The sequence below is a fragment of the Ambystoma mexicanum genome, chromosome 5p (assembly GCF_040938575.1).
Source record: "Ambystoma mexicanum isolate Mex_15411 chromosome 5p, UKY_AmexF1_1, whole genome shotgun sequence".
Classification (NCBI taxonomy): domain Eukaryota; kingdom Metazoa; phylum Chordata; class Amphibia; order Caudata; family Ambystomatidae; genus Ambystoma; species Ambystoma mexicanum.
The window spans coordinates 1108585684-1108609380 of NC_090930.1; the positions used below are offsets into that span (position 1 = coordinate 1108585684).

The 23697-nt window shown below is 44.3% G+C and overlaps 1 protein-coding gene across 5 annotated transcripts in view; it reads right to left on the reverse strand.

The window, feature by feature from the left end:
• Positions 1–23697, reverse strand: part of RNF144B (ring finger protein 144B) — a 511196-nt gene that overhangs the window by 86921 nt on the left and 400578 nt on the right. For all 5 annotated transcript variants that reach the window (XM_069613583.1, XM_069613582.1, XM_069613579.1 and 2 more), the window contains 2 exons: positions 12043–12103; positions 5370–5574 (listed from right to left, as the gene is read on the reverse strand). In XM_069613583.1, the coding sequence (XP_069469684.1) occupies positions 5370–5574; positions 12043–12103 (266 nt within the window). The remainder of the gene's footprint in view (positions 1–5369; positions 5575–12042; positions 12104–23697) is intronic.

The following is a 23697-nucleotide window of genomic DNA, read 5'->3' on the forward strand; positions in this document are numbered from 1 at the left end:
ACGTAGTCTGGTATTCAATATGCCTTTCTCTGTTTCGATATTTAAAGTATCATTCACTTTAGGATACAGCACATATTGGTTTTACTTGGATGTAAAGTATCATTCATTTTAGTATGCAGCACCTAATGGTTTTACATGAATTTGAAGTTCCGTTTGACCTCTAAACCTAGTATGTAACAGTTCTGGTTTTTTGTGAGGTTTTCACTCAGTTCGGTATTCAAGAAACATGATTTATATTCAGAACACCTTTCATTCAACCCCTGGTGTAATATTTCCTTAGGTCATTTCAAATGGAATGTACAATCTTTGGAGACTTTCAAAAACGTGTCTTCTCCCACACGCGACCACTCTGATGCAAAGTATTCCTCGAACAACCAAGTTTAAAAGCCAGTAACCGGATTTCTCAATGGCTAGAAACTCGCTGGTTGCGTTCAAAGACTTCACAGCAGCATGGATTGTACAGCCTTCTGCTCCTCAAATTAGGGGTTCCACTCCTGCCCCTCAGCCTCCCATGTGTCAATGTCCCAACACAGGGAAACAAGCATCTGGAACGCATATAAAAAGGGACAGCCTCCCCACAAGACTCCCTTCTTAACATTCGATTTGCTCCATAGAGCCCCAGCTCCCACGCCACGCTTGCATCGGCCTGCCTGCTGCACCTGTTGCTCCTCCACGCACAGGTTTCTCCGCTGTCTCTCATGCTGCTGGGCTAGTCTCCTTTTATACAACTGCAGCCTCTTAAGAGGCTGCAGGTGTGGAAGTCCAATCAGCCCTGCCTGACCAGAATCAACGGGACTATACCTGACCTTTACAGTTCTTAGCAGGCATCTACCTCGTCCCAGTATCAGAGTGGTAAAAGAGTGTGGTCTTCATTGTTCTTAGTTGCCTCTTCTCTGTAACAGTACTGTCAAGTGTCAAATGGGGAGCAATGAGGGGAACTAGCTTAAAACAGCCCATGAAGATGGGGGAAGGGTTGGGTGGGTCAGTAATAGTAAAAGGGCGATACCATATCACCCCAGACGGCACCCCACTTCCAGTCCCAAAAGACCCTCCACCCCGGTGATCCTCCCTCGCTGCTCCACCCCCAGGGTCAGGATCCAAGAGTGATGGCCTTTCCCTGGCCACCTGCACAGAGGATCTAAGAGGTTTAGGCGCGAGAATACCATCAGGTTTCTCACAGTATGAATAGTGGCCTACAATTCCCGGTGGTTTATAGTGATTTTTTTTAAAAAAAAGTTTTGAATAACAAAACATTCGAAAACTAAGTTTCAACAAAAAAAAAACCTTTGACAAGCTATCTTTAACATGCAAAAAATGCATTTCTTTCTAAACCAATCCATCAACAATAGACATGGACTTGTTTCAATTGAAATGCACTTTCACATGTTAAAACTAGCATTTTTTTTTTTTTTTTTTTTTTTTTTTTTAATAAAACTACAGTTCGATAATTAAATCGAACTTTTGTTATAATTGACCTTTCCCGCATCTCATCCGTCCTCTCCAGTGTTTAATCACAGTATGTTCTTTGTGCTGGTGCTAAGTTTGGATCACTGTTAATTAAGGATTTTCTTTTCCTTATCACAAGTTGTATTACAGAGAATCATGGTTAAATAGTCAATTATCCTGCATGATAGTTTAATATTATGGCCGGCGCTTACATATGACCACCAATCATTCATGTCATAGTTCTGAGGTTTGAAGCTAATTAGGTGTAGGGTCCGCTGTGTGATTGTGCCTGTGCAATCAAGTATCAAATGCTTGAGGGACTCTATTTCGCTCGCATCACAGAATCGACATTTGTTGTCTGCGGTGTCTTTCTTTTTTCGTATCCATAGCATTTCTAGCATTTAAATGCTTTTTTTGTAACTTTAAAACGTTACATGGAGCTGTCCAGTGCTGTAATTTCATCACTGGCCAGCCCCTTGTAATGTTTTAAAGTTTTGTGTATATTGGTTCCCCCCCCCAGCCTCCTCCGACCCCCACGCCACCCCCATCCTCCAACTCTTACCCTAGCCCCAACCCTAACCTTAACCCTAACATTAACCCTAATTTAACCCCTAAACTAACCCAAGCCCCAACCCTAACCCTATTTTAGATAATTTTTCATTTAGATCTATTTCAATATAATAGATTTTTTTTTCAAAAAAATGACTATTCGAAAAAATGACTTTTCTACAAAACGTATTCTCAAGATTTGTATTCGAAACTGTGTTTCGAAAAAATGACTGGATACCTTCCCAGTACTATGGATAGTGCTGTCTATGTAAGTGATGTAATTTCCACTTTCCCTCGGAGGACAATGCGAGACTAATCGACTAAATTCTTTGTTTAGCAACTCTCAATTCCAGTAAAATCAATGGAGATCTTTTGGCTTTCAATAAAAGTAACCGTTTGTTTTGTTATTAAAACAGTCGGCTACAATTTTCCTATACAATAGACAGCGTTACATATGTAAGGGATGCCATTTCTTCATCCTGCCACAGGATGAGTAGCTTACTGAATTCTATTAGTTAAGCAATAATCGCTGTGCGATTTTGGATTCTTGTTGAATCAATAAAGATCCTATGGCTTTCAATAAAGAGTAACCATAATTTGTATCCCAAATTGTAATCTGTACTCGTAATTAAAGTAATTACGGTCCCGACAGTAGGAAGAGTGAACTACAATTCCCAATATTATGAAAATGGTTACTTTTGTAAGTGATGCCATTTCTGCTTCTCCGTGTGAATATATGAGAATATATTGAGCACACAGGTTGTAAGTGGGTTGCTAATGGGTGTACTATAGTATTGGAAGGAGTTACTGCGTAATAGAACTTCAAGGCATACTACTGCGTTCTAAAGCTAGAATTCTCTTCCCCTCCCCCCCAGTATGATTTGGTAATGTTAGCACATAGTATATTGGTAGACGGGGGCGTGGCAGCTCAGACCAAAAAATTTACCACATGGAAAGCTCACGCTTGTGCCTCCTCAGAAGAGGGAGGCCACCATTTTACCTGCCGGGAATCAGGTAAGTGTGCCCTCTGCACTCCCTTTCCCATCCTTCCTCCCCAAACCTAATTTCCATGTTCCCCACTGTGCCTCACCCACTCCCCACTTACTTTGCACTCCTCTGTCCCAAGCTGGTGCCAGGAACACTGAGTGTTCCTGGCACATCTCTGTCGTGGCAATGGCAACCATGGAAAGGAAGAAGGGACTGCGTGTAGCTCCCTTCTCTCTAGTCCATAGCGCCCAGCTTTGATTTTAGTTTTTATTCAAGTTGAGAAATGGCAAACACGCCGTTTCTCAACTTGAAAATAAAAACAGTTAGGATCCAGGTACAACGTGCCAGGATGCTAATAGCAATGCATGCCTCTGCGCGGGGGCTTTAGTGGGGATGGTAATGCCCTGATTCTAAGGTTTATCTGGCCTGGTAAAGTCCCTGCCCATCAGGGTTAATTTCTTAAGTAATTAAGGTTTTCACAATTTGTTTCCTTTGGATTTTAGTAAGATCATGTAATCGGATACTGTAAACACAAAGAGATGAGTACCCTTTTGACAATATACTTCCAAGATTATAGAAACTTCTAGCTCAAGTTACTTTTGGGTAAAACCTATTATATTATGATACACCTGATCCGAAACCTCAGTATCTCATTACAGAAATTACAATATGCAAGAAGCAAACTCCAGATAAAAAATACATTTGTAAAATAAAGAAACAAATGTATTAAGGAAAGAAAAGTGTATTTGACATATGTAGGCATCCATTTCCTCACCTCAATGAGCTTTGGTGCAAACGTAGTATTGCTAAAAAAAGAAATGGACCAATTGTCATATATCATCATATGGTCCCCACAGCCTATAATATTCTTCAGAAAGAAGATTGACTTTTATGGGCCTATATGTTCCTATCCCTGAAGAATTTCCAGGCAATTATAGCAACAACAGGACAGAAACATGCACATCACTCAGTCTGTATACATAACCAACTGAGTTAATGGGCCTCATTACAAATCAGGCGGTCCGGAAATAACGGTGGCGGTAAAACCGCCGCCACCGTTGTTTCCGGACCGCCTGATCCCGACTCCTGCAGGCGGGAGGTGATGTTCCCGCCAGTTCTGACCTGGCGGGTTTAACACCGCCCGCCTGCAGGCGGATGAGGAAACACCGGCAGCATTACGAGATGCGGCCGGTGTTTCCATGATCCCCATTCCCATTGAGTCCTATAGGACTCAATGGGAATGGGGATTAACACCATTCCGCCTCCGTGATTCCCGGAAAAAACGGGGTTGTAATGCCCTGGTAATTCCGGGAATCACGGAGGCGGAATGGTAATACGAGTCCGGCGGTAACCAGGTGGCTTTACCGCCTCGGTTACCGCCGGACTCGTAATGAGGCCCAATGTATTGTGGTCTAGAAGATATTTATTAAGCAATGTGAAATGTGGACTATTCAAGACATATCAGTGTGAAATGATAGGGATCAACCTTTTTTTATAATAGTGTTTAGGGTTTTGTATTTATATGCCGTATGACACATATGTATGGGTAACGATGTATCCGGGACAGTGCACTTTTAGGAGGCATTGACAGGGTCACTGATGAATTTATTTATACATGTTTGTATTGTTAGAATTTTATACTAGTAATGTAATATTTCATATGAATTGTGTAAATTAATATTGAACTTATTGTGGACATTGACATTTATTGAGGGCGCTATATATCAAGGTGCAATTCTATGTATATTTTGTATACATATGAGTGCTGGTTATAGGCTGTGTGTGAAATGGATTGATGGTATAAACTCCACAGTTATTATTAATACTATCCATTTTATGTTTCATGGTTTTAAGATATTTTACTAAGAAAAGCAATTTTAAGCATAGCAACAATAATGCCGTGTTACTGGGAATTAACATAATCACAGTATTCACTTTAATACAATTAATGGCAGCATCCCAGACCCAAATTGTGAAATGTTTTAGTATACTAGGAGGTATTCAAGGAAGCACTTACCATTAGTAATAGCAGAATGTTTTATACAGTCCTTACTACCACCGTTTGTAGCCATTCAATAGATGCTACTATCATTCAATGTCATGATACGCCAATTATAGACCTCAAAAGGATGGAAGGCTGAGTCCACTTTTTTGCGTTTCAAACATGTGACCCACAGATTGAACACAGATCTCAGCAGTAAGCACCAAACTCAGTGAGGTAGGATAAAGTGCTGGCCGACTGACAGTGGAGAGATTGCGTTTGCTTGCCTGCTGCACTATGGGAGGAATGAGGTTTCAACACAAACATATCCATTGTGTTTCTCTGGGAACGAGGGGATATTTATGCAAAAACAAACTCCCTGGCATACATAGCATGATCTCCTTACCCATTCTCTGTTGGCACAACAATGGGTAGAGTTTCTTGGCATGAGCGCTCTGGGTGCCAAACAGCCTTGCACATGGAACAAAAGGTCATTTGGCATGTCTGGCAGTTTACTTGCACAGGCTGTCCAGAGGTGCTTGGTTCGATTTCGCAAACGGACTGGCAGTCAGCTGAAGGGCACCATGTTCTGTGTGGATCCAAGTGCACTTCTGAAATGCAAACACACAAGCACTTTGTAATTTGTTTCCACGAAACCTTAACATTCATATGCATGTTCAGTCCCTTAAAACTGATCTTTGTGCAAGTATTTGAGATGTTAAAAGCCCAATTGAGCCCTTTGGTCATTCCTCTTAGAATCACCTATGAACTGCCACCCAGCAGAAGCACTGGAGGCAAAACCATAACCACTTAATAAAACAAGCATTGGCAATGCCAACAGTTTGGGCTTATGTGTAGGCATGGGAAGGGCAGTTGCCAAGCACTGCCTTAATGGTATTAATCGGCCATTGATGGTAGCAGGTGCAAAATGTCGTGAGTACTTGTGCATCTAATAGCAGTGCCCGGCAAATGGCTAATACTTATTCACAAGCCAAAACTGTTGGCTTTGCCATTGCTTGTTTTTATTACACGACTTCACTGGGCAAGAAGTCACAACTCACTTGCTTTTAACTGGCTTAATTTGATTAGAATGCTGCTGTCCTCATAATATGTTCAGTAGGTTTCTACGTTTGGCAACCTGCCTCTCCTTGTGATACGAACCTGGCAAACGTGTTACAAGAACAATGGCGTTTTGGACAAATTGAAAGCAGGAATTACATACAAAGCACAAGCAGGTATTCATATGAATAATTACGATTCAACATACATTAAGATACATTCACACGCCTTGATAAAGCACAGCGTGCGAAACATGTGTCTGCAATTAAAACAGTTTTCTGTTTGATTATCACTGAAGTAAAATTGAATTTGAAGGAAAACAAAACCTAAGCTAACATGATTCGTGCTGAAACCCACAATTATACAGCAGCATCCATCACTTTAAAGCACCTGGCACAAAAGTGCTGTGATTTGCTTTTCCTGAAATTCAACTGCTCAGCGAAGCAACTACTTGGGTGTTCGCTACCCTTAATGCAGACCCCATCTACACTAAGTGATCGAGTACCCAAGTTCCACGAACACAGATGCTCAGCGTTTTGTCCGAAGAGGTGTGAACCTCGGATCATCGATGATCAATGTCTGAGGAAGAGCACAGGTGAGTGGTAGCGAGAAGGTGGTTGCACTAGATCATTGAAAATCTAGGCAGTCTCTCAGACTGCACCACCTTCAAAGTAAAGAAATTCATTCAACTTCTATCTGTGTGCAAGGTTTTACCTCATGGATCTCTTCAAATAGAGTCACAAAACATATTTTCTTTCTACTTTTCTCAGCCTTTTAATGCTTCTGGTGATGGTTGGAGAACCGAAATGCGTTAGGCATCAGCACAACCATCATTGGGCTTGGTGAGACAATGATTCTTGGAGTCTGTGAACAGTTATTTTTCGGTAAGGAATTATGCCTGAGATTTTGAACTGAATGATTCACCATTGTTTTGGTGTTACTAGCCCTAGAGATAGAAAAAGGCAAATACTCCCCCAAAATAAAAATAGGGAGTAAAAATACTCCCAACAAAAAATAGGAAACTAACAGTTAGGACCTTGAGCCCCTGCTTTCACCCACACAGCTCCATGGATAGGTTTGGACCAGTAGTGCTTGTAGTACCCGAGGAAGAAACTACTATTCTCAGCCTTCTATCTTTTAATGTGCTTGAATAACAAGGTGCAAAGAAATAATTATTACAAAAACATTTCCGTTTTCCAGTTAAAACATTTTTACTCTTTTTGAATATTCCCATTTGGAAACTGCAGCCGACACTATCAGTAGGTTCATGGTGGACACATCTTCCCTGCTAACAGTTCTCAAGCCGTGTAGTAACTAAATAGTCAACTCCGATTATACGGGTAGATAACGGCATGGGTCTAGCAAGGTGCTTCATCGAAAAGCTGCAGGATGGAAAAGGGTTAGGTCATCCGGATGTGGGAATCTGTCAGATTTTTCTTCTATGCTTTTAGTAACGTGTTTTAAAGTGGAGGGTTTTCGGGTCCCTGCTGAAGATATTGAAGGACCGACCACTCCGGATCTCCGTGGAGTGGGAGAGGTGTAACAAGGAATTGATATTTCAAGTCTCATCTCTTCTTTGTTCTGCAGGTCCCTTAAGCCCCAGAGGTGAAGAGATGGTATTTTATTTTATGGTATGTTGGCGTGCTAAGATGCAGGGCCTGGCATGGAAGGCGAGCTGTTTTGCACATGCGTCTTTGGGAGCCCAGTGTAGAGCGACGTGACTGGACTGATGCAGTTATTTTGCTGGTTTCTGAGATTAGTCGAGTTGCCCTGTGAGTAATCGCTTCGAACAGTCCCAGTCAGTGTGTCACGAAGCCTGTCAAGGGGGCATTCCCATAGTCATGTCTTGACAAGCTACATGCTGGAAGCACCGATTGCAGGTCCTGTGCTGAAATAAACAGCTCAAAGCTTCCCAGAAGGCATAGTTAAAAATTCAGCCGCTGTCAAAACATTTGGCTGCGACTACCACACATACTATTCCGGATCGGTCAGGCTGTTTGGGATGATGGCGAGTAGGAATTCTGTCTTGACGAATTTAGTTTCAAGTAATTCAGCAACATCCAAATCTAGATCTGTACTACAGTAGACAGCGTTGCGAACAACATTTTGTTCTGCTGTGATTTTAAGGTACAATTGTATGTCTTCTGTGCACCAATAAAGGTCTAACCCCATGTTTCTAGCCTGCTTCCATGGGAGATGCAAGCAGCTATTGGTCCTTGCAGTACTTCAAGAGCTTGGGACTGGGAAAGACGCTAAGTGCTCCCTGACTGAATATTCTCGCAAGTAGAAGTTAGATTCGTTTGAAACACTGCATGGATACGGCCGAAAATGTCCTCATAGAACTGAGGCGAGCACTGTGGTTGAATAGAGCAGAAAGGTCGAGAACGATGGGCAAGGAGGCATTTACTTGTCAAGTATGCGCAATGCATTGTCTCAAACCTGTAACAGCAGCAGTTTCCGGATGCAAGATTGGAATCTTACTATTAAATTATTCTGGATGCGCTTGTTAAGCTGTGCAGCAACCATCACAATGTGGATGGAAGAGAATACTCAACGTACCGGAAAATGTGGGTTAGCAAGCTTTATTCATTCGAATACGACCTCTGATGAAATATGGTTGCATCTGAAAAGATGCCACACTAGATTCTGTTTACGAACTAGGAATGGGGGTCGAACGCTGGGCGATTTTGGGATCCATCTGCCTTTTCTAACATCACTCCAAATTTGTGCCTAGGAGATTAGTCCCATCCCTTGGATTGGTTTTAGGGTACACAGTTGGATGAACACCTATAGGAATTAGGGGCTCTATCCAAAACCTAAAAGGAATAGAACTGTCCAATTGCGTCAGAATCGATGGGCACCCAAAAGCTATTTTTCCAAGCACAGAGTATTTATAGTGCCACAGCAACCTTTCATGGCTTTTCCTTGCTTGATCTACTGGGCTCAAATATTATATCCCTCTGTGCTGCAGTTCATGTTCCGGGCATCTGGAAATATATAGACCACAAAACGCCTACTAGGCAATACCTTGTGACTCCGCTTTGCCCCAAGGCCAGAGTCTGTAAGCTTTGGCTCTCCAGATGTTTTGGACTACTACTACCATCAGCCCTAGACAAAGAGCCAGCCTTAGGGCAGGGCGGGCCGGGCAGCCACCCAGGGCACCCTGCCATTACACCGCCCCCCCATCCCACAGCAGCTCGGGGAGCCTGTCAAGGTCTCCCCCCCCCCAAGCTGGCGTGGTGGGAGAAGGCGCAGCAGGTGCCCAAATGAAATTAAATGCACTCTGCATTTTGGAGCGGAGCACATTTAACAACATTAGGGCGCTTCCGGTGCCTTTTAAAAAATGTGGTGCTCCCCCTAACGCCCTGCCACATGACTACGGTTAATCAGGAGGAGGAGATGGCAGCAAATAAAAAAATTGGCGGCCTGGGGCGATGCTGCTTCTAAGGCTGGCCGTGCCTAGACAGCATCTTCAATGGTGAGGGACTTTGAGCCCTTCCTGGTAATAATACTCACAACAGGCTGGGGATGGTGCGTGGTGTCTTTCATTCAAGGAAATGTGTTTGACAAGGACATCATTGTTCTTATGATCTCAATTCAATGTCTAGCAGGTCTCAGGTTTTAGTTATTTATTTATTTCTACTGCGCTGTAGTCCACAGGCATCAGCGTGCCACATGTACACGCAGAATCACATTATACAAACAAGTCACGGGACAACATGAATCTATAGATTTTCAGGCAGGTTTTGGCTTAGATTAAGGGAGCTATCTAAACAAGTGGGTCTTGATTTTCTTTCGGAAGGTAATGCATGAGAGCTCCAGTCTTATTTGTGGTGGGAGGTTATTCCATAAGGTCGCAGCTTTTAGGTTAGGTCTTCTCCCATGGATGTCTCTAATGTCCAGCAAGTCTCTCAGTTTAGGTCTTTTTCACACACAGACCTCTCAGAGTTAAAAGCTGCTTTGGTTAATACGCCCATGTATATCCTCTCTCTTGCTCGACTTCTGTTGCTTAGTCCTGTAATCAAGTAGAATGATGCTCAAGCCTCTGCTTGAGTAGTGCCTCCATTTTCATAGTCCTACCTCCAATCCTCATTGATTCCCTGACTCCCCAACACTACTCTTCTATGAGGCATTGGGCAGAATTCCCAGGGCGCTCACATTCAATGGCTGGCATCTCCCTGTGTCCCTTCCCTAGCCAGTCTCTTAGGTAAGTGTCTGCAGGCCACTCAAGCTGGCGTCCCTATGGGAAGCAGTCCAGACCTGTACTAAGGGAAAAGGCAGGTATATCACTGCTATGTCCCCAGAGCTTCCATCGCCTCCACAGTGCTTCCCATGTCTCCAAGTAAGATCTGCGTCAAGTTGGCAAGACCTGCCTGCGCACTGTACTGTCTCGGCTGGTGCTGCCGAAATAGTGCCCCACCATGTTGGTGTCAGTCATTGTGGGCCGGTTCCCCTACATCGCCGTAGAGCCGAGTCGGGCGTGTGACTTGCCCTTCGGCATCCAGGTTGTCTGTCACCATGGTTTGCAGGACCGTCAATGCTGCCAGTCCCCCGGTCCCTGCGAGGGTTGTGTGGGATTCCCTGGGCCTCACAGGGACTAAAGGAGTTTTAGTCTAAAACATTTGAGAAGTCGCAGGTTGCAGACCTCTGACCCAAGGGACCCCCCAAACCATTACCAGCATGAACTTCTCCACCCTACTTTTCAGAAACACTTTGCAGACTGATATTATTCTAACCCACCAGTCAAGAGTCATCCTCTTTAACTTTAGCCCACTACAGTCTCTGGTCTGATTGACTTCACATGAGCACTGTCTTGCACTTACCAGACCCTGTTAGAGGCTCTGGTTATACCTCTCTTTCTCATTGGTCCATGGCTCCCATCAACCTCTGGACTATAACCACCAGCATGCTTGAAATCAGTTCTCTTCAAGATATTCTGACCCTTTACAGGACCTGAGTGTTAGCCACAATTAAGCTCTTAGCAATGTTTATCAAGGACTGGGCTGTACTAATACACAGTCGGTTTTTCTAGCTACTTCCTGCCTTCACTCCACCTACACCAAGGTCTCCAACTTCCTTTCTTAATTCCCTCACGGTCTGTCTCCTTTTGATTCCTTTTATACTGTTGTAGCCCTTGCAAGTGTCGTACAAATGTCTGGGTTAGGCTAGCTTGTTTCCCGATCATCCCAGAGACATACGATTGATTGAGGGCACATCTCCTTACCAGGTGTGTTCTCTTGTTCATTTAGGCCTTTACTTTATGGTCTCACTGATGATCTGATTAGCTAGGAGCATGCCAGGAGAGAGCTTAAGGGCAGTGGCTGTTCTTTTGAAGTTAGGCAACCCTGCAGATGGTTCTCCTTCTTCCCCAATATGGATTGAAGACACTTGTGAGTTGACAAATCTCTACCTGGTGACAAGCAGGAAATTAATTTGTGAACCAAAGCCTGGGCAGGTTTGCGAGTCACTTGCCTCCGGTATGGTTTGCTCTAAGAGCAAGCTGGCACATGGTGTGTGTGTTTGTTTTTTTTTTTTTTCTCTCTCTCTCTCTCTCTCGCTCTCGTAATTGTGGAAGGCTGAGAGACTTTCAGGGTTTTACTCTATGTGCCTCAGGGGGAGGGGGAGGGAGGATTGTATTACGAAGTGGGTGGTTTGCCCTGGTCCTGGAAAGGTAACTTCACAACACAACAGTTTTTACCAGGAAATGAAAGTCAGTGATGGGGCAGAAACTATTAGGATGCCCAGTATCTGTTGGGCGAGTTTTTAATAGAGGCATCATCTGACCAATCTTCTGGATACATGGAATAGACCTTGTATCAGCAACGCCTTTATGATCCTGAGCACGGGAGGAATCTGGATTCTGAAACAGTTCCTTTCTTGTGAGGCAGATCCTGGATTATTCCACCCCCCGCCCCCCTCCTCCGTCCCCAATAACTTGTGAGTTTCAGAAATCCCATTATTTAAAGCAAGCCATCCACCATAAAAGGCATGCAATTAAAATGCATCAAGAGAAAATCTACCTCGTTCAAATTTCAACCGCTGGTACAACTTCGACTGGTCAACAGTTATTAACGAGGCAATCTGAAAAATAAAACCAAAGTGTTACCAGACGTATTCCCCAGGAATATGTTTGCTAATAAAGAATGCAACATTTGAAGAAAGCTGGCGGCAGTGTCATTCTTTCTGCACACCCTACCGATGTACCACAGGATGAAATGTATTCCCTGCAGTTCTTGGGCAGGGGGGTTTGAAGAGCAACATGAGCTCCAATATAAATGCAAAATACATATTATGAAATCATGCATTGTCAACTGATAACTAGAAAGCGCTCGAATGGTGTATACCCAAGTTATTCGGAAAACTTGACAGGTGGTGTGGGTGTGGTTCTACCACAGCATCTACCCAGCTTTCTAGATTCCAGGCAAAGAGGCCAAATTGAGGGATACATTTTTGATCTCCCAAAAGCAAGGTGCGATACTCGATAGTTCTGATTAATCTTTGTCACTTGTACCTAAGCTAGGCCTCAGACATCAAGCAGCTGGCTTACATGATAATGTCACATTCAGGGGACAGCCAGAGTTAGGTTTCCCGGTTTCCCTCCAAGTAACAGATGGTGGGGGTGCAGTATAGGTGAGCGCAGGAAACTATGGAATAATAAAACCCTTTTTAAAATAATTCAGAAAATGTCAGGACCTAGAAAAATAAATTGGCAGCGCTGCCTCCTGTACAGATGAAAACCATAAGAGGAAAGTGATCAACGATGTAGCCCAATAATAGAAAAGTGTAGCAATGGAAGGAAGCCTTCAGAGGGTTTGGGTAACTCAATTAAGTACGGAAAAGCTTATATGAATGTTACAGCTCCCTGAAAGGCAGGAGACCCCACCCTAGTAGAAGCACCAAACCTCAAACCATTTGACACATGAAATGGTGCGTATGGGAAAGGAGCAGCCCTTATGCAACAGACAACAAAGGAAACCTACATGGCAGCATTTGGATCAAAGGCACCGACGAGCATGGGGCAACATTATTCTGTGGTGGAAAAAGAAATGTAGTGTGCCCCTGGGCAGTAAACCATTTACAGAAATACCTATGGGGAAGGTGGTTTAAGTTGTGGACAGATCGCAAGCTGTTAGTGAATATATTGGGCCCCAGGAGCAAAGGAACTCAAACACCAAGGCTAGCGAGACTAGCATAAAAACAAACAAGAGTATAACTTTCAGCTAGAGCATATACATGCATGGGAAAATAGACAAGCGGACTGTATCGTGACTAACACTCAAGAGAAGAAGGAGGAGGAGGAACAGATCTTTAAAAAGAATGCGTTGTAGCATCCATCACAGAGAATGGCATAGTGAATCAGGAAATGATGACAATATAATGAAGACATTCGAATACACCAGGAGAGGGTGGCCAGGAGAAAAAATGCAAGTACCAGAAGTGCAAAGCTATAGGAAAATAGAAACTGAACTAAACGAAGTTCTAATAAGAGGGAATGTGGTGATACATCCACCAAGCTTCAGGAGCAAGATAATACAGCTGGGTCATGAAGGGCACAGAAATAACGCTCACCAAACGAATCATAAGGGACATTATTGGTGGCCCTAATTGAACACAGAGACTGAAAGAACTCAGAGTAACTGCACACTTTTCAAGGAAGGAGACAAACAAATGGTGACCAGAGTAGCACTGTTGGGAATAGTAGACTGGCCCAAGACGTATGGGATCAACTAGGAGTAGATTTCGTAGGACCAATAACCTTCCAGCTGAGCGAATGTATGCTACAGTTACAGTGGACTATGCATCTGAATGGCCGGAACGATAACATGTTTTGTAAAGGTGGAAAAACAAGGAAAGGTGCGCACTCCAATTCTCTGCATGACCTTCCAGGCCACTGGTGTACTCCTCCGACCGGTTTCTGTGCCAATACACGTCATCAGGGAGGCTGGGTGGACTTGCAGCTCACCGCAGGTGCAGGTGATAAAAATCTGCTGCAAGGGCTACTGGTAGATGTAGTCATCTGGTCAGCAGAGAAAACGCTCACGCCCAATCCCACAGTGGAGAAAGGGGGGTGGGGGGAGTGTAGCCTCAAGTGAGGCACTCCAAAGCCGGGCATATATAACCCTGGTGCGGCACCTTGTCAGGCCCTGAGGATTCCACCCCTCAAGGTCCTGCGAAAAATTGAAAAACAAGGAAAGGTGCGCACTCCAATTCTCTGCATGACCTTCCAGGCCACTGGTGTACTCCTCCGACCGGTTTATGTGCCAATACACGTCATCAGGGAGGCTGGGTGGAATTGCAGCTCGTTTTGTCTGCTCCCTGATGACGTGTATTGGTACAGAAACCGGTCGGAGGAGTACACCGGTGGCCTGGAAGGTCATGCAGAGAATTGGAGTGCGCACCTTTCCTTGTTTTTACATGTTTTGTAAAGGTGTTCAGGAGAGAAGGATACTCAAAGAAGATGGTCAATGACAATGGAGTCCAGTTTGACTCCGAAGAGATGAAACAGTGCTGAGGAAGAACAATGGAAACCATAAGAAATCCACATTGTATCAGCCACAAAGGAATGGACAGGTAAAAAGATTGAATCATTACTAGAAAGGATCGTAGAGGCAACATACAGAAGCAGGTTAGATTGTCAAAATGAAGTGAGCAAAAGCATAGCAGCACATAGGATGACCCTGAATAGTATCACAGGCATTTCTTAGTTTTACTTGATGAACAAAAGACTAGCGAACACGAGACTACCACTGTAGTGGATAAAAAAGAAATTAAAGGCGGATGGAGAAAAAACTAAGAGGCAGAAGTAAGAGTGAAAAACTCAGAGTAAGAGAAAAAGAGGCGCATGATGCGAGAAAAGCAGTCAAAAGACAAGACATCAGGCAAAGAGATTGGGCCAAGATCACATTGCTTCTATCCAAGCAAGCAAGATATACAAATATTACATCCAGACTGCAGATGCAGAAAAAAAGGAACAGAGATAGAATTGCACTATGCAGTCAAAAGGAGAAATTCTGAAGAGCCCAAAGTAAACGGAAGTAATCGAGAAGAGGGCCAGCCAGGAGCAGGAACCGAGAAATGATAAAAAACAACCAGACACACTCTGGAATCAGGAAAAGAACAGCCCTCCTTGCAATTGGAACCTAAGGATTACATTACAGAGATGGAGCGGCAAGGAGAAAGAACACTACAGAAGACCAGAAGAGGGCGAAGAAACCAGGTCCCCAAGAACCAGTGGTGTGAGAAAACCACATGGTAGGTATAAAGACTACGCAATGGACTAATTTATTGTTGTACAAAAGGGGATAATGTAGTGATGCGGACTAGCCACGTCACCACGCAGGACATCAGTGCTCCCTGTCATCATGCTGGAGGGGGATGACAGAGAGAGCAGAGTGCAGAGACACAGAAAGCCAGGAGAACAGAGCTCCATATGCCACTCCTTGACATAGCGCATGCCTGTGCACTAGTCTTGAAAAGATTTAAATAAGCATGTCAGCCTGAGGTAAGGCTTAACTAAAAGTGCCTATGCTAGAACATCCATCTGGTATTTGCGTCCTTGTTAAGTGAGACATCCACAACCAGCCATGGAGCTTCCAGAGGATTTACTTTATTGGATGATATAGAGATAAGGTTATTCGGGTTGACGAGAACATTCACTCACATTGAAAGTGGTGTGTAAACTATGCGTACATGAAAAGGACAGCCTATAAAAGATGTACATTGCAATTGAGTTACATTGAGGTATTAATTGTACTAAATCTGCACCCTTTCAATTCTGCAGGATTACTCTTGCCTCAGTTATCAGCTGTGATGTATGCGTGACATCATTAAGGTGGATTCTCTTGGCGTAAATTGTGGACTAGCCGGTTTGCATTTCACACCAAAACTAATATATTTACCATCTGTCTCCCCAAACGCCATCTATTGTTTCCAAGGCGCCCCTAACCCGTAGGCCTCAGGGCACTGACAAGACAAACAGCACAACGGAACAGATAGCGGGGTGTATTAGGCAAGCTAAGCATGAACTCTCTCATACAATAAAGAGACTGCAAAAGCTGTGACAGGTTTATGTCATATTTCGTGCAAACTACTCGACAGCCTTATAAAGTGAGCGCCACGGTTACTTGCAGCAGCAGCAGCTTAGTCTGCACCAGGCAAGCCTGCAAATCAACATAAGAATAAGCAACCTCTCTTCTCGTGCCCCACGCTGCACCGTCGCAAACAGAGGACAGTTTAAGTGGGCACGGGCGGGCAAGTCGCTCTAGGTAGACCAGTGGACAGACTGACATTAACCTGACAAGCAAGCATGCAGTACACATTTTCAACACGTTATTAATGTATGGAAAAATGTACAAAGAAGATTAAAGAAAACTTTTTTTTTGGTTTGGGATAATACAATAAACATCAACATATTTATTCAACGTTCTTAACACCTTTTAATGCACAATAAAAGATGCAAACGGGCATACAGATGTGATCAGAAGTGTTGGAGAACTCGAGGATCCAGGCCTTAAATTTAGTGAGCCAAAGTCATCTAGGAATTAAAGGAAAATGGCAGATTTAATATCAATCTCCATTGTGCAATTTATTAGCTCAAATCTTTAACAAATTGATGCAGACTTTGAGGCAACGGTCCATCTTGCCTGTGCTGATTTTCGAGCATTGCAGCAAACCGATTTTATTTTGCTGGCACAGCAAGCATGAGCACCCTTTCAACACCCTTCCCAACTCGCAGTTCTTTGGGTACCAGACAATTGGTCTGTACCGCACGTTCCTGCCTCACATGCCAAGTTTTGCCCATTTGAACTGTTCGTAGGGACATCTTCACACCTGTGCAGAAATGTGACGTATCCAACATTGAGCCACCCAGTTTGTCTATTTGTGGTCACACATGCACAACAATAGAACTAGACAAGCTGTCATTTTGGAGAAGTCAGGTGGCGAGGCATAAATATGGCCACAAATAATGTATTAGGTTATTTTTTATCAAGAAGGCAGTACCTTCAAGGAGAACGCAATGGCGAAATCAGGGCAGCTTGCCTTCGATTTCGCCAAAGTAATTGTGTATGGCTTTGGAGCAGAAGATGACTAACCCGTATTCAGAACTCTTCCTCTACATAATCTGAGGTAGGACTGGGTAGCGAAGCATCGTAGGCCTCAACCTCTAAAATAAGCTGGCATTCTTAACAGGGTACACTTGCTATGACATTTAGAAAAAGCTAATTGTACATTGTGTCCTGTTAGAAAAGCAGGACCAAAATACCCATCAGATCACCCACCACTGCACGCTGGCAAGAGACCACAGATGCTCAACAGAAATCCTTCGGCAAAAAAAGACAGCAAAAGAAGAATCAGAAAAATATTCCCTTTGTCTCAAGGTCTTCGACCACAGCAAAAATTACTGATGCACTTGAAGACCCTTAATGACCCATTCAAATTTACAAGATGGCTTAAACGGCAATTCCTTCCCACAACACTGGTCTTCACTTAGTGGAGCCCTAAAACCCTATGTTATGCGTTATGCGCTGGGTCTACCTGTGACCATGTAGCCAATCATCCTCTCTTTTCAGCAGCTGTCCTTAGTGGCCCCACTGACACACCCTTCCTTTCATAGTGCACATTAGTGAGTAGTTTTGCATATCTAGCACGGTAAAAATCACCAATAAAAAAAAATATATATATATATATTAAATAATTCCTGACACCAAGTTAGATTTCTAGGTAGACGTGTTGTCATTTGCTCTGCTGCTGTTGGAAGTGGATGTTCTCCTCTTGACCCCGCCCCGGTGTGAATATGAAGAGGCAGAATTACAAGCTCAACTGGCAAAAGTAGAGGTTTTAGTAAGGGCCTGCCACGCTTTGGAAACGGAGCAAATGCTTTGTTATATGACAACCTTGGGCAATGCACGGTGCGTGATAACAGATTACCTATATTCTGTATGCCACAGAGCAAGAGGTCTAGGTAGCCAAGCATCCTGCAATTCTGCTCTACTTACTGGCACTCTTACAGCCAGAAAGATTGTTTATACGGATTCTTAAACGTTGCTAACTGGCATTATAATGTCCAGAATGCTACTATTAATGTACTGTATTTAGGATGGTCCAATGAAATAAATCAACAAAGCACACATTTACTTTTTGAAAGAGCATATAAATGTCACATACCAGCGAGATGTACATTTAGGTCAGGCTCAATTTTTACATGGAGTGCACTGCTGCCAGTATGGCGCTGTGTAAGGCTTCTACCTTGAATGATGGTTACCTGTGCCGGCAATAGTGGCACTAGAATTAGTAGATAAACACTGCATACCATGCTTTAGTACTTTCCAGAAAGCTAGATTGAATCGCAGAAGAGCATGCCATGAATTCTAATTTGAACAGAAGAGGCTGCGCAGGTGCTTCTTAGGGCTGTTGGATTTCTGGATTTAGTGGAGTGGGTTTGACGTGACTTCACCCCTCGAGTGCTAACGACGAGTATGCTCGTCCTTTTTGCATAGACTTGATTAAAGCTCAAAGGCTGGCATCCTGGGCAGCATTGTAAGGCCTTGAGAGGGGGAAACCTTGGATACTCTACAAAAAAGAAACTGATGCAACCCCCTACAGGAAGCTTTGTAACAATGGAAAAATGCAGGCTCATGTAGTCAAAAAGCTATGGAAGAAATTACCTCAGAGGAAAGACCAACTTTGGAAATTCCGGTCAACTCCTAAAAAAGAAAATCATGTGTAACAGGAGCTCTGTCCACACGAACTTGAACAGTGTTGACTTAAAGTCTCCTGTAATTGTAAGCAATTTATTTTAGTTTATATTATTATACTATTAGGGTGCCATCAAGCTACAACTACATGGACACAATGTTTTACTTTACGAACCTTTTAGTTTGCCAACAGGTGTCTAACTCATACTGCCTTATCTTTAGCAGAGGAAGACAAATCTCTATGAGCATGGGTGTAATTTTAGAGGGGGGGGCGTTTGTTCCCCCAACGGTTGTACCTCTCATTTGGAAGGGGCCCCTTTCATTTAGATGTCATGCCCCCCCGCCCAAACCCCCATCATTTTCACCAAAGGTTCGCCACTGGTTATGAGATATACTTGGGGATGACCAAAGGAAGCCAAAGCTCATCGAGCATTTCTCATAGGTCTTAACTTCATCTTAAGAACCTTAAACATCCTTCCCAAATTTCGGAAAATTGCTATACTCTCGCCATCACTTCACAAACACCTATTTCCAGAAAACCCAGTTTAATCAAGTCACATACCCGTGTTTCTGTGCTAAGCCAGTGCGTTGATTTCCAAATTCATTGCAATGCTTTTTTAGTCCCATCGTGGCTCTCGAGGTGCACTGCCGGTCATTTTCAGGTAGATTCTGTAGGGACCTCATGCTGTTGAATATAGCATTATCTCTCAAGACCTCTATCCTTTGACCTATCCCCAATGCCATTACATAGGCTAGCTCTCCCTCCCTCCGGGGCTTTTTTTCAGAACAATCCACAGATATACAAGTCAGAGTGGCATTTCTCCCCCAATACCTACAGCTATTACCCTTCTCCAGCAGCCTCTGGTGGTATAGGCATGCAAGACACCAGTGTAGCCTTAGAACAATTCTCTGTTGAATATACACTAGGTCTAGACTCACGCCTGCCTCTAGTAACCCCTCCAGCCCAAGGTGTCTCAGACACATATCTTCCATCATGTTGACCTGTAGCTTATCTTTGTTTATTTTTTTATTTTTTAGACATTCAGTCCCAAAGTCTATGATCAAAATAAAATGTATGGTGCTGATAATGTTGCCCTCTGGGTGTCCCAGCATGGGCCTCATAATATGCATAAAAGTCTCTGTGTTGTTTGCCATTTCCAGGACATGCAGCTGCCAAGCCCTTTTCATTAATTAATTTGTATTGGGCCAGCAAACTTTTTGGCATTCCGTATCTAGGACGTACCGAGTAAAATGGAAGTAACTTGCACTTTTTTCCTCTAAACTACCAACTCCAAAGCGCCAGTCTCCTGACCAATTTAGGGGTGGAACTGGCAAGTCCAACAATAGATGTCTGCATATTGGCGAGTTCAGCAGGTGTGGCTATGCAACTTTGAACATATCTTATAGAACATGGTTCTTGGGCAGGTCAGACATTTTGGGGTTTTGACCTTTCGCAGGCACTTCGGTTTAGCTTAGGCCTTCTTGTAATGTCCACTTCTAGGGCACTCTTCTGCCTATTCAGGTTGTATTGCAGCAAATTGGCTGTACAGAAACAAGATCCCTAACTACTTTAGTTCCTTTGTTACTAAACGTAACGGAAAATGCATATTCTTCTCTATTAATCATCTCAGTCAGCATCACACACTACTTGCAGCAATGTATCTGTAACCCTCCACCATTGTGGAGCAAACTGTCAAGATCTGAGTCTACCTCCCCTTTCTCCTCACCTGACTCTCCTGAGGTGGATCTTTGACAGTCGGTTTCGGTCTTCTGGGGTTTCTTTTTAATCCTTGCACCATTGCCCTTGGGTGCTCGAACCTTCTTTTCGTGTAGGTAAGGTCTGGCCCCTCCGGAGGCCACCTTGACAGAGGCAAAGACCTGTCCTAGGGGAACCCCAGGGGGCCAGCCTCCAATCTAGGGAAAAAGCACGAAGGCAGAAAAAACCCTAGTTCATAGATGGTCTTGATGATGAGTCAAAGAGATGGCACAGATGTTCTGCAACTCGTGTCGTGGGATCCAGAGATGTGAAAATACAATCCAAGGGTAAAACTAGATAAACTTCGCGGAGGCGAGCGAAGCAGTAGCACAGAAATGACTGAGGATACAGAATCAAGTAAGAAGGGTGCTGCCGAGCTGGCAGCGGACGAAAGACAGCAGAAAAGAAGTAGCGGAACACGGTGCGGAGAAGTGGCACCGCGTTCAAAAGGTAGGAAGTCGAACCAAACTGCTGGGTTGGAAGTCGAGCGGATAGGAAGGCGCTCTAAGCAAACAAAAGTAGTGTTGACTGTACAGAGCGACAGCGACAAGTTAGAATAGGGTGAAAGTAGACTGGGAAACAAGGAAGGCAAAAGTAAGAAGACGGTGACACAGAAAAAGGATAGATAGGTAAAAGAGGAAAGGAAACGAGCGTAGTTCAGGCTCGCTACGGGAGGGCTGTAGAAGGAGCAGAAATCACGGAACGTAGAAACGAGATTTAACAGCACTCGGAGCGTTGAATGAAACAGCAACAGATACAATGCGCCGAGCAGGGGGGCGGAGCCTGCCTTTAAAGGCACCGCGCCATGTTGGATGAGGACTAGAAAGATCCTCGGGGTCGGAACTTGCAGCGACTCCAGCATTTCCAATCCTGGTTCCTGACAGTATACCTCCTTCCTCTCGGGGGACCCCCAGGCTTGCCCGGGTGGAGACAATGGAACTTCCTGAGAAGTCTGGGTGCGTGGATGTGGCTAACTGGTTCCCAGGACCTTTCTTCCACTGGATAGCCCTTCCAGTGTACCAGGTATTGGAGTCTGCCCTTGCGGTATCTGGAATCTACCAGGTATGCCACTTCGTATTCCTCCGGAATACATCGTACTTGGGCGCGACCCTTGTGGATGGGTCTAAGGAACGGGTCTTCCTTATACTCCTTAAGCAAGGATACGTGAAAAACTGGACAAACTCTCTTGAGGTAGTCCGGATGTCTGAGCCTGTAGGCTACCGGATTGATTTGTTGAAGGATAGAAAATGGCCCAAGAAATCGAGGGGAAACTTCCCAGCATGAACCCATCTAGGTAGGAATCTGGTTGACAACCAGACCAGTTGTCCCACACCCCAGTTGGGATTAGATCCCCGGTTCTTATCTGCCCATCTCTTTTGAGTCTGTAGACTGGCCTGGTGTGCCTTCTTGGCAAGACCATGTACTTCATGTAATTCCTGCAAGATACCATCCAAAGCAGGGATCCTTGTGGCTGGAGAACTAAGACCCGGTAGATGCTGAGGATGATACCCATATGTGCTCAAAAAAGGGCTCATTTGGATAGTGGTATGCAGAGTGTTATTGTATGCAAACTCTGCTTGCGAGAGGAAATGGTACCACCTCTCCTGCTGTGGACTGCAGAAACACCTCAAGTATTGTTCCAGACTGGCATTCAGCCTTTCTGTCTGCCCGTTACTCTGAGGGTGGTAACCCGAGGAAAGAGCGCGGTGGATTCCCAAAGTCTGACAAAGTGAAGTCCAGAATTTGGACGTAAACTGAGGTCCCCTGTCTGATACTATAGTCCGGGGTAATCCATGCAGTCGGACTATGTCTCGAAGAAAGACCTCAGCGGTCTCAGAAGCGGATGGTATCTGCCTGAATGCAGAAAAGTGGGCCAGCTTGCTGAAGGAGTCTATTGTGACCATGATTACTGTCATGTCGTTAGAAGGAGGGAGATCGACAATGAAGTCTGTAGACACGTGTTCCCATGGTGGTGATGGTAAGGAATGCTGCTGCAAGAGACCGAGTGGTTTGCCAGTTCGGTATTTATTAGAAGCACAAATAGAGCATGAAGTGACATACTGGTGCACATCCTTTCTTACCCTTGGCCACCAGAAACCTTGTTGCAGCAATTCATAGGTCTTTCGGATTCCGGGATGTCCTGTCAAGGGTGAATCATAACACCAGGAAAGGATGAGTTTCTGGAGACTTTTAGTGGGAATGAAAAGTGCGTCTTCATGGTAGTACAAACCATCACTACCTAGGCGGACCGAAGAAGGAAGTTCTGTGCAAGCCTGATATTGAGGTATCAGGTTTTGGAGGAAGGAGACAGTAGTTGCTAAAACCTTAAGATTGGGGAAAATACGGTCATGTCCTTCGTAATTCCCTGAGCTGTCCCCGATGCTTCGTCACAAGGCATCCGCCTTCTTATTTTCAGAGCCGGGAATGTAGGTTATCACAAAATCGAATTGCAAAAAAAAATAAGCCCACTGGGTATGTCGGGCATTGGTACACTCCATTTGTTGGAGAACCCGAAGGTTACGATGGTCAGTTCTGATCACAAAACAATGGGCAGCGCCCTGTAGGAGATGTCGCCATTCTTGACAGGCTAATTTGTTGGCCAACAGCTCTCTTTCCAGGACAGTGTAATTGCGTTCACTGCTGGTGAGGGTCTTAGAAAAGTATGCCACTGGGTGTTCGTAATCATCCGCTGCCTTCTGCAATAGGATGGCACCTATCGCTCCTATCGACGCATCAGTCTCCAGAATGAAAGGTTTAGTCTGGTCTGGTTGTACCAGAACGGGAGCAGAAGAAAAACACTCATTAAGGGTTAGAATAGCCCTCTGTTGTTCCTCTCCGAAGGCAAACTTGACACCCTTCTTTAGCAGGGAGGTAAGAGGAAGCACTAGGTTGGAGAAGTTGGGAATGAACCTCCTGTAAAAATTGGCTAACCCTAAGAAGCTTTGTAGCTCCTTGACAGTGTTGGGTTCTCTCCATTCCCTGATGGCCTTAACCTTAACTGGATCCATCTCTATGTCCCTTCCTGACAAAAGGAATCCTAGGTAGGATACTGAGGTGGTTTCGAATTGGCACTTCTCCGGTTTAACTAATAGCTAATGATCTTGAAGACGTTGCAGTACTCTCTTAACCAGTACCCTATGCTCGGGCAATGTCTGGGAGAATACCAGGATGTCGTCCAAGTACACTACACCAGATACGAACAACATGTCCGCGAATACCTTGTC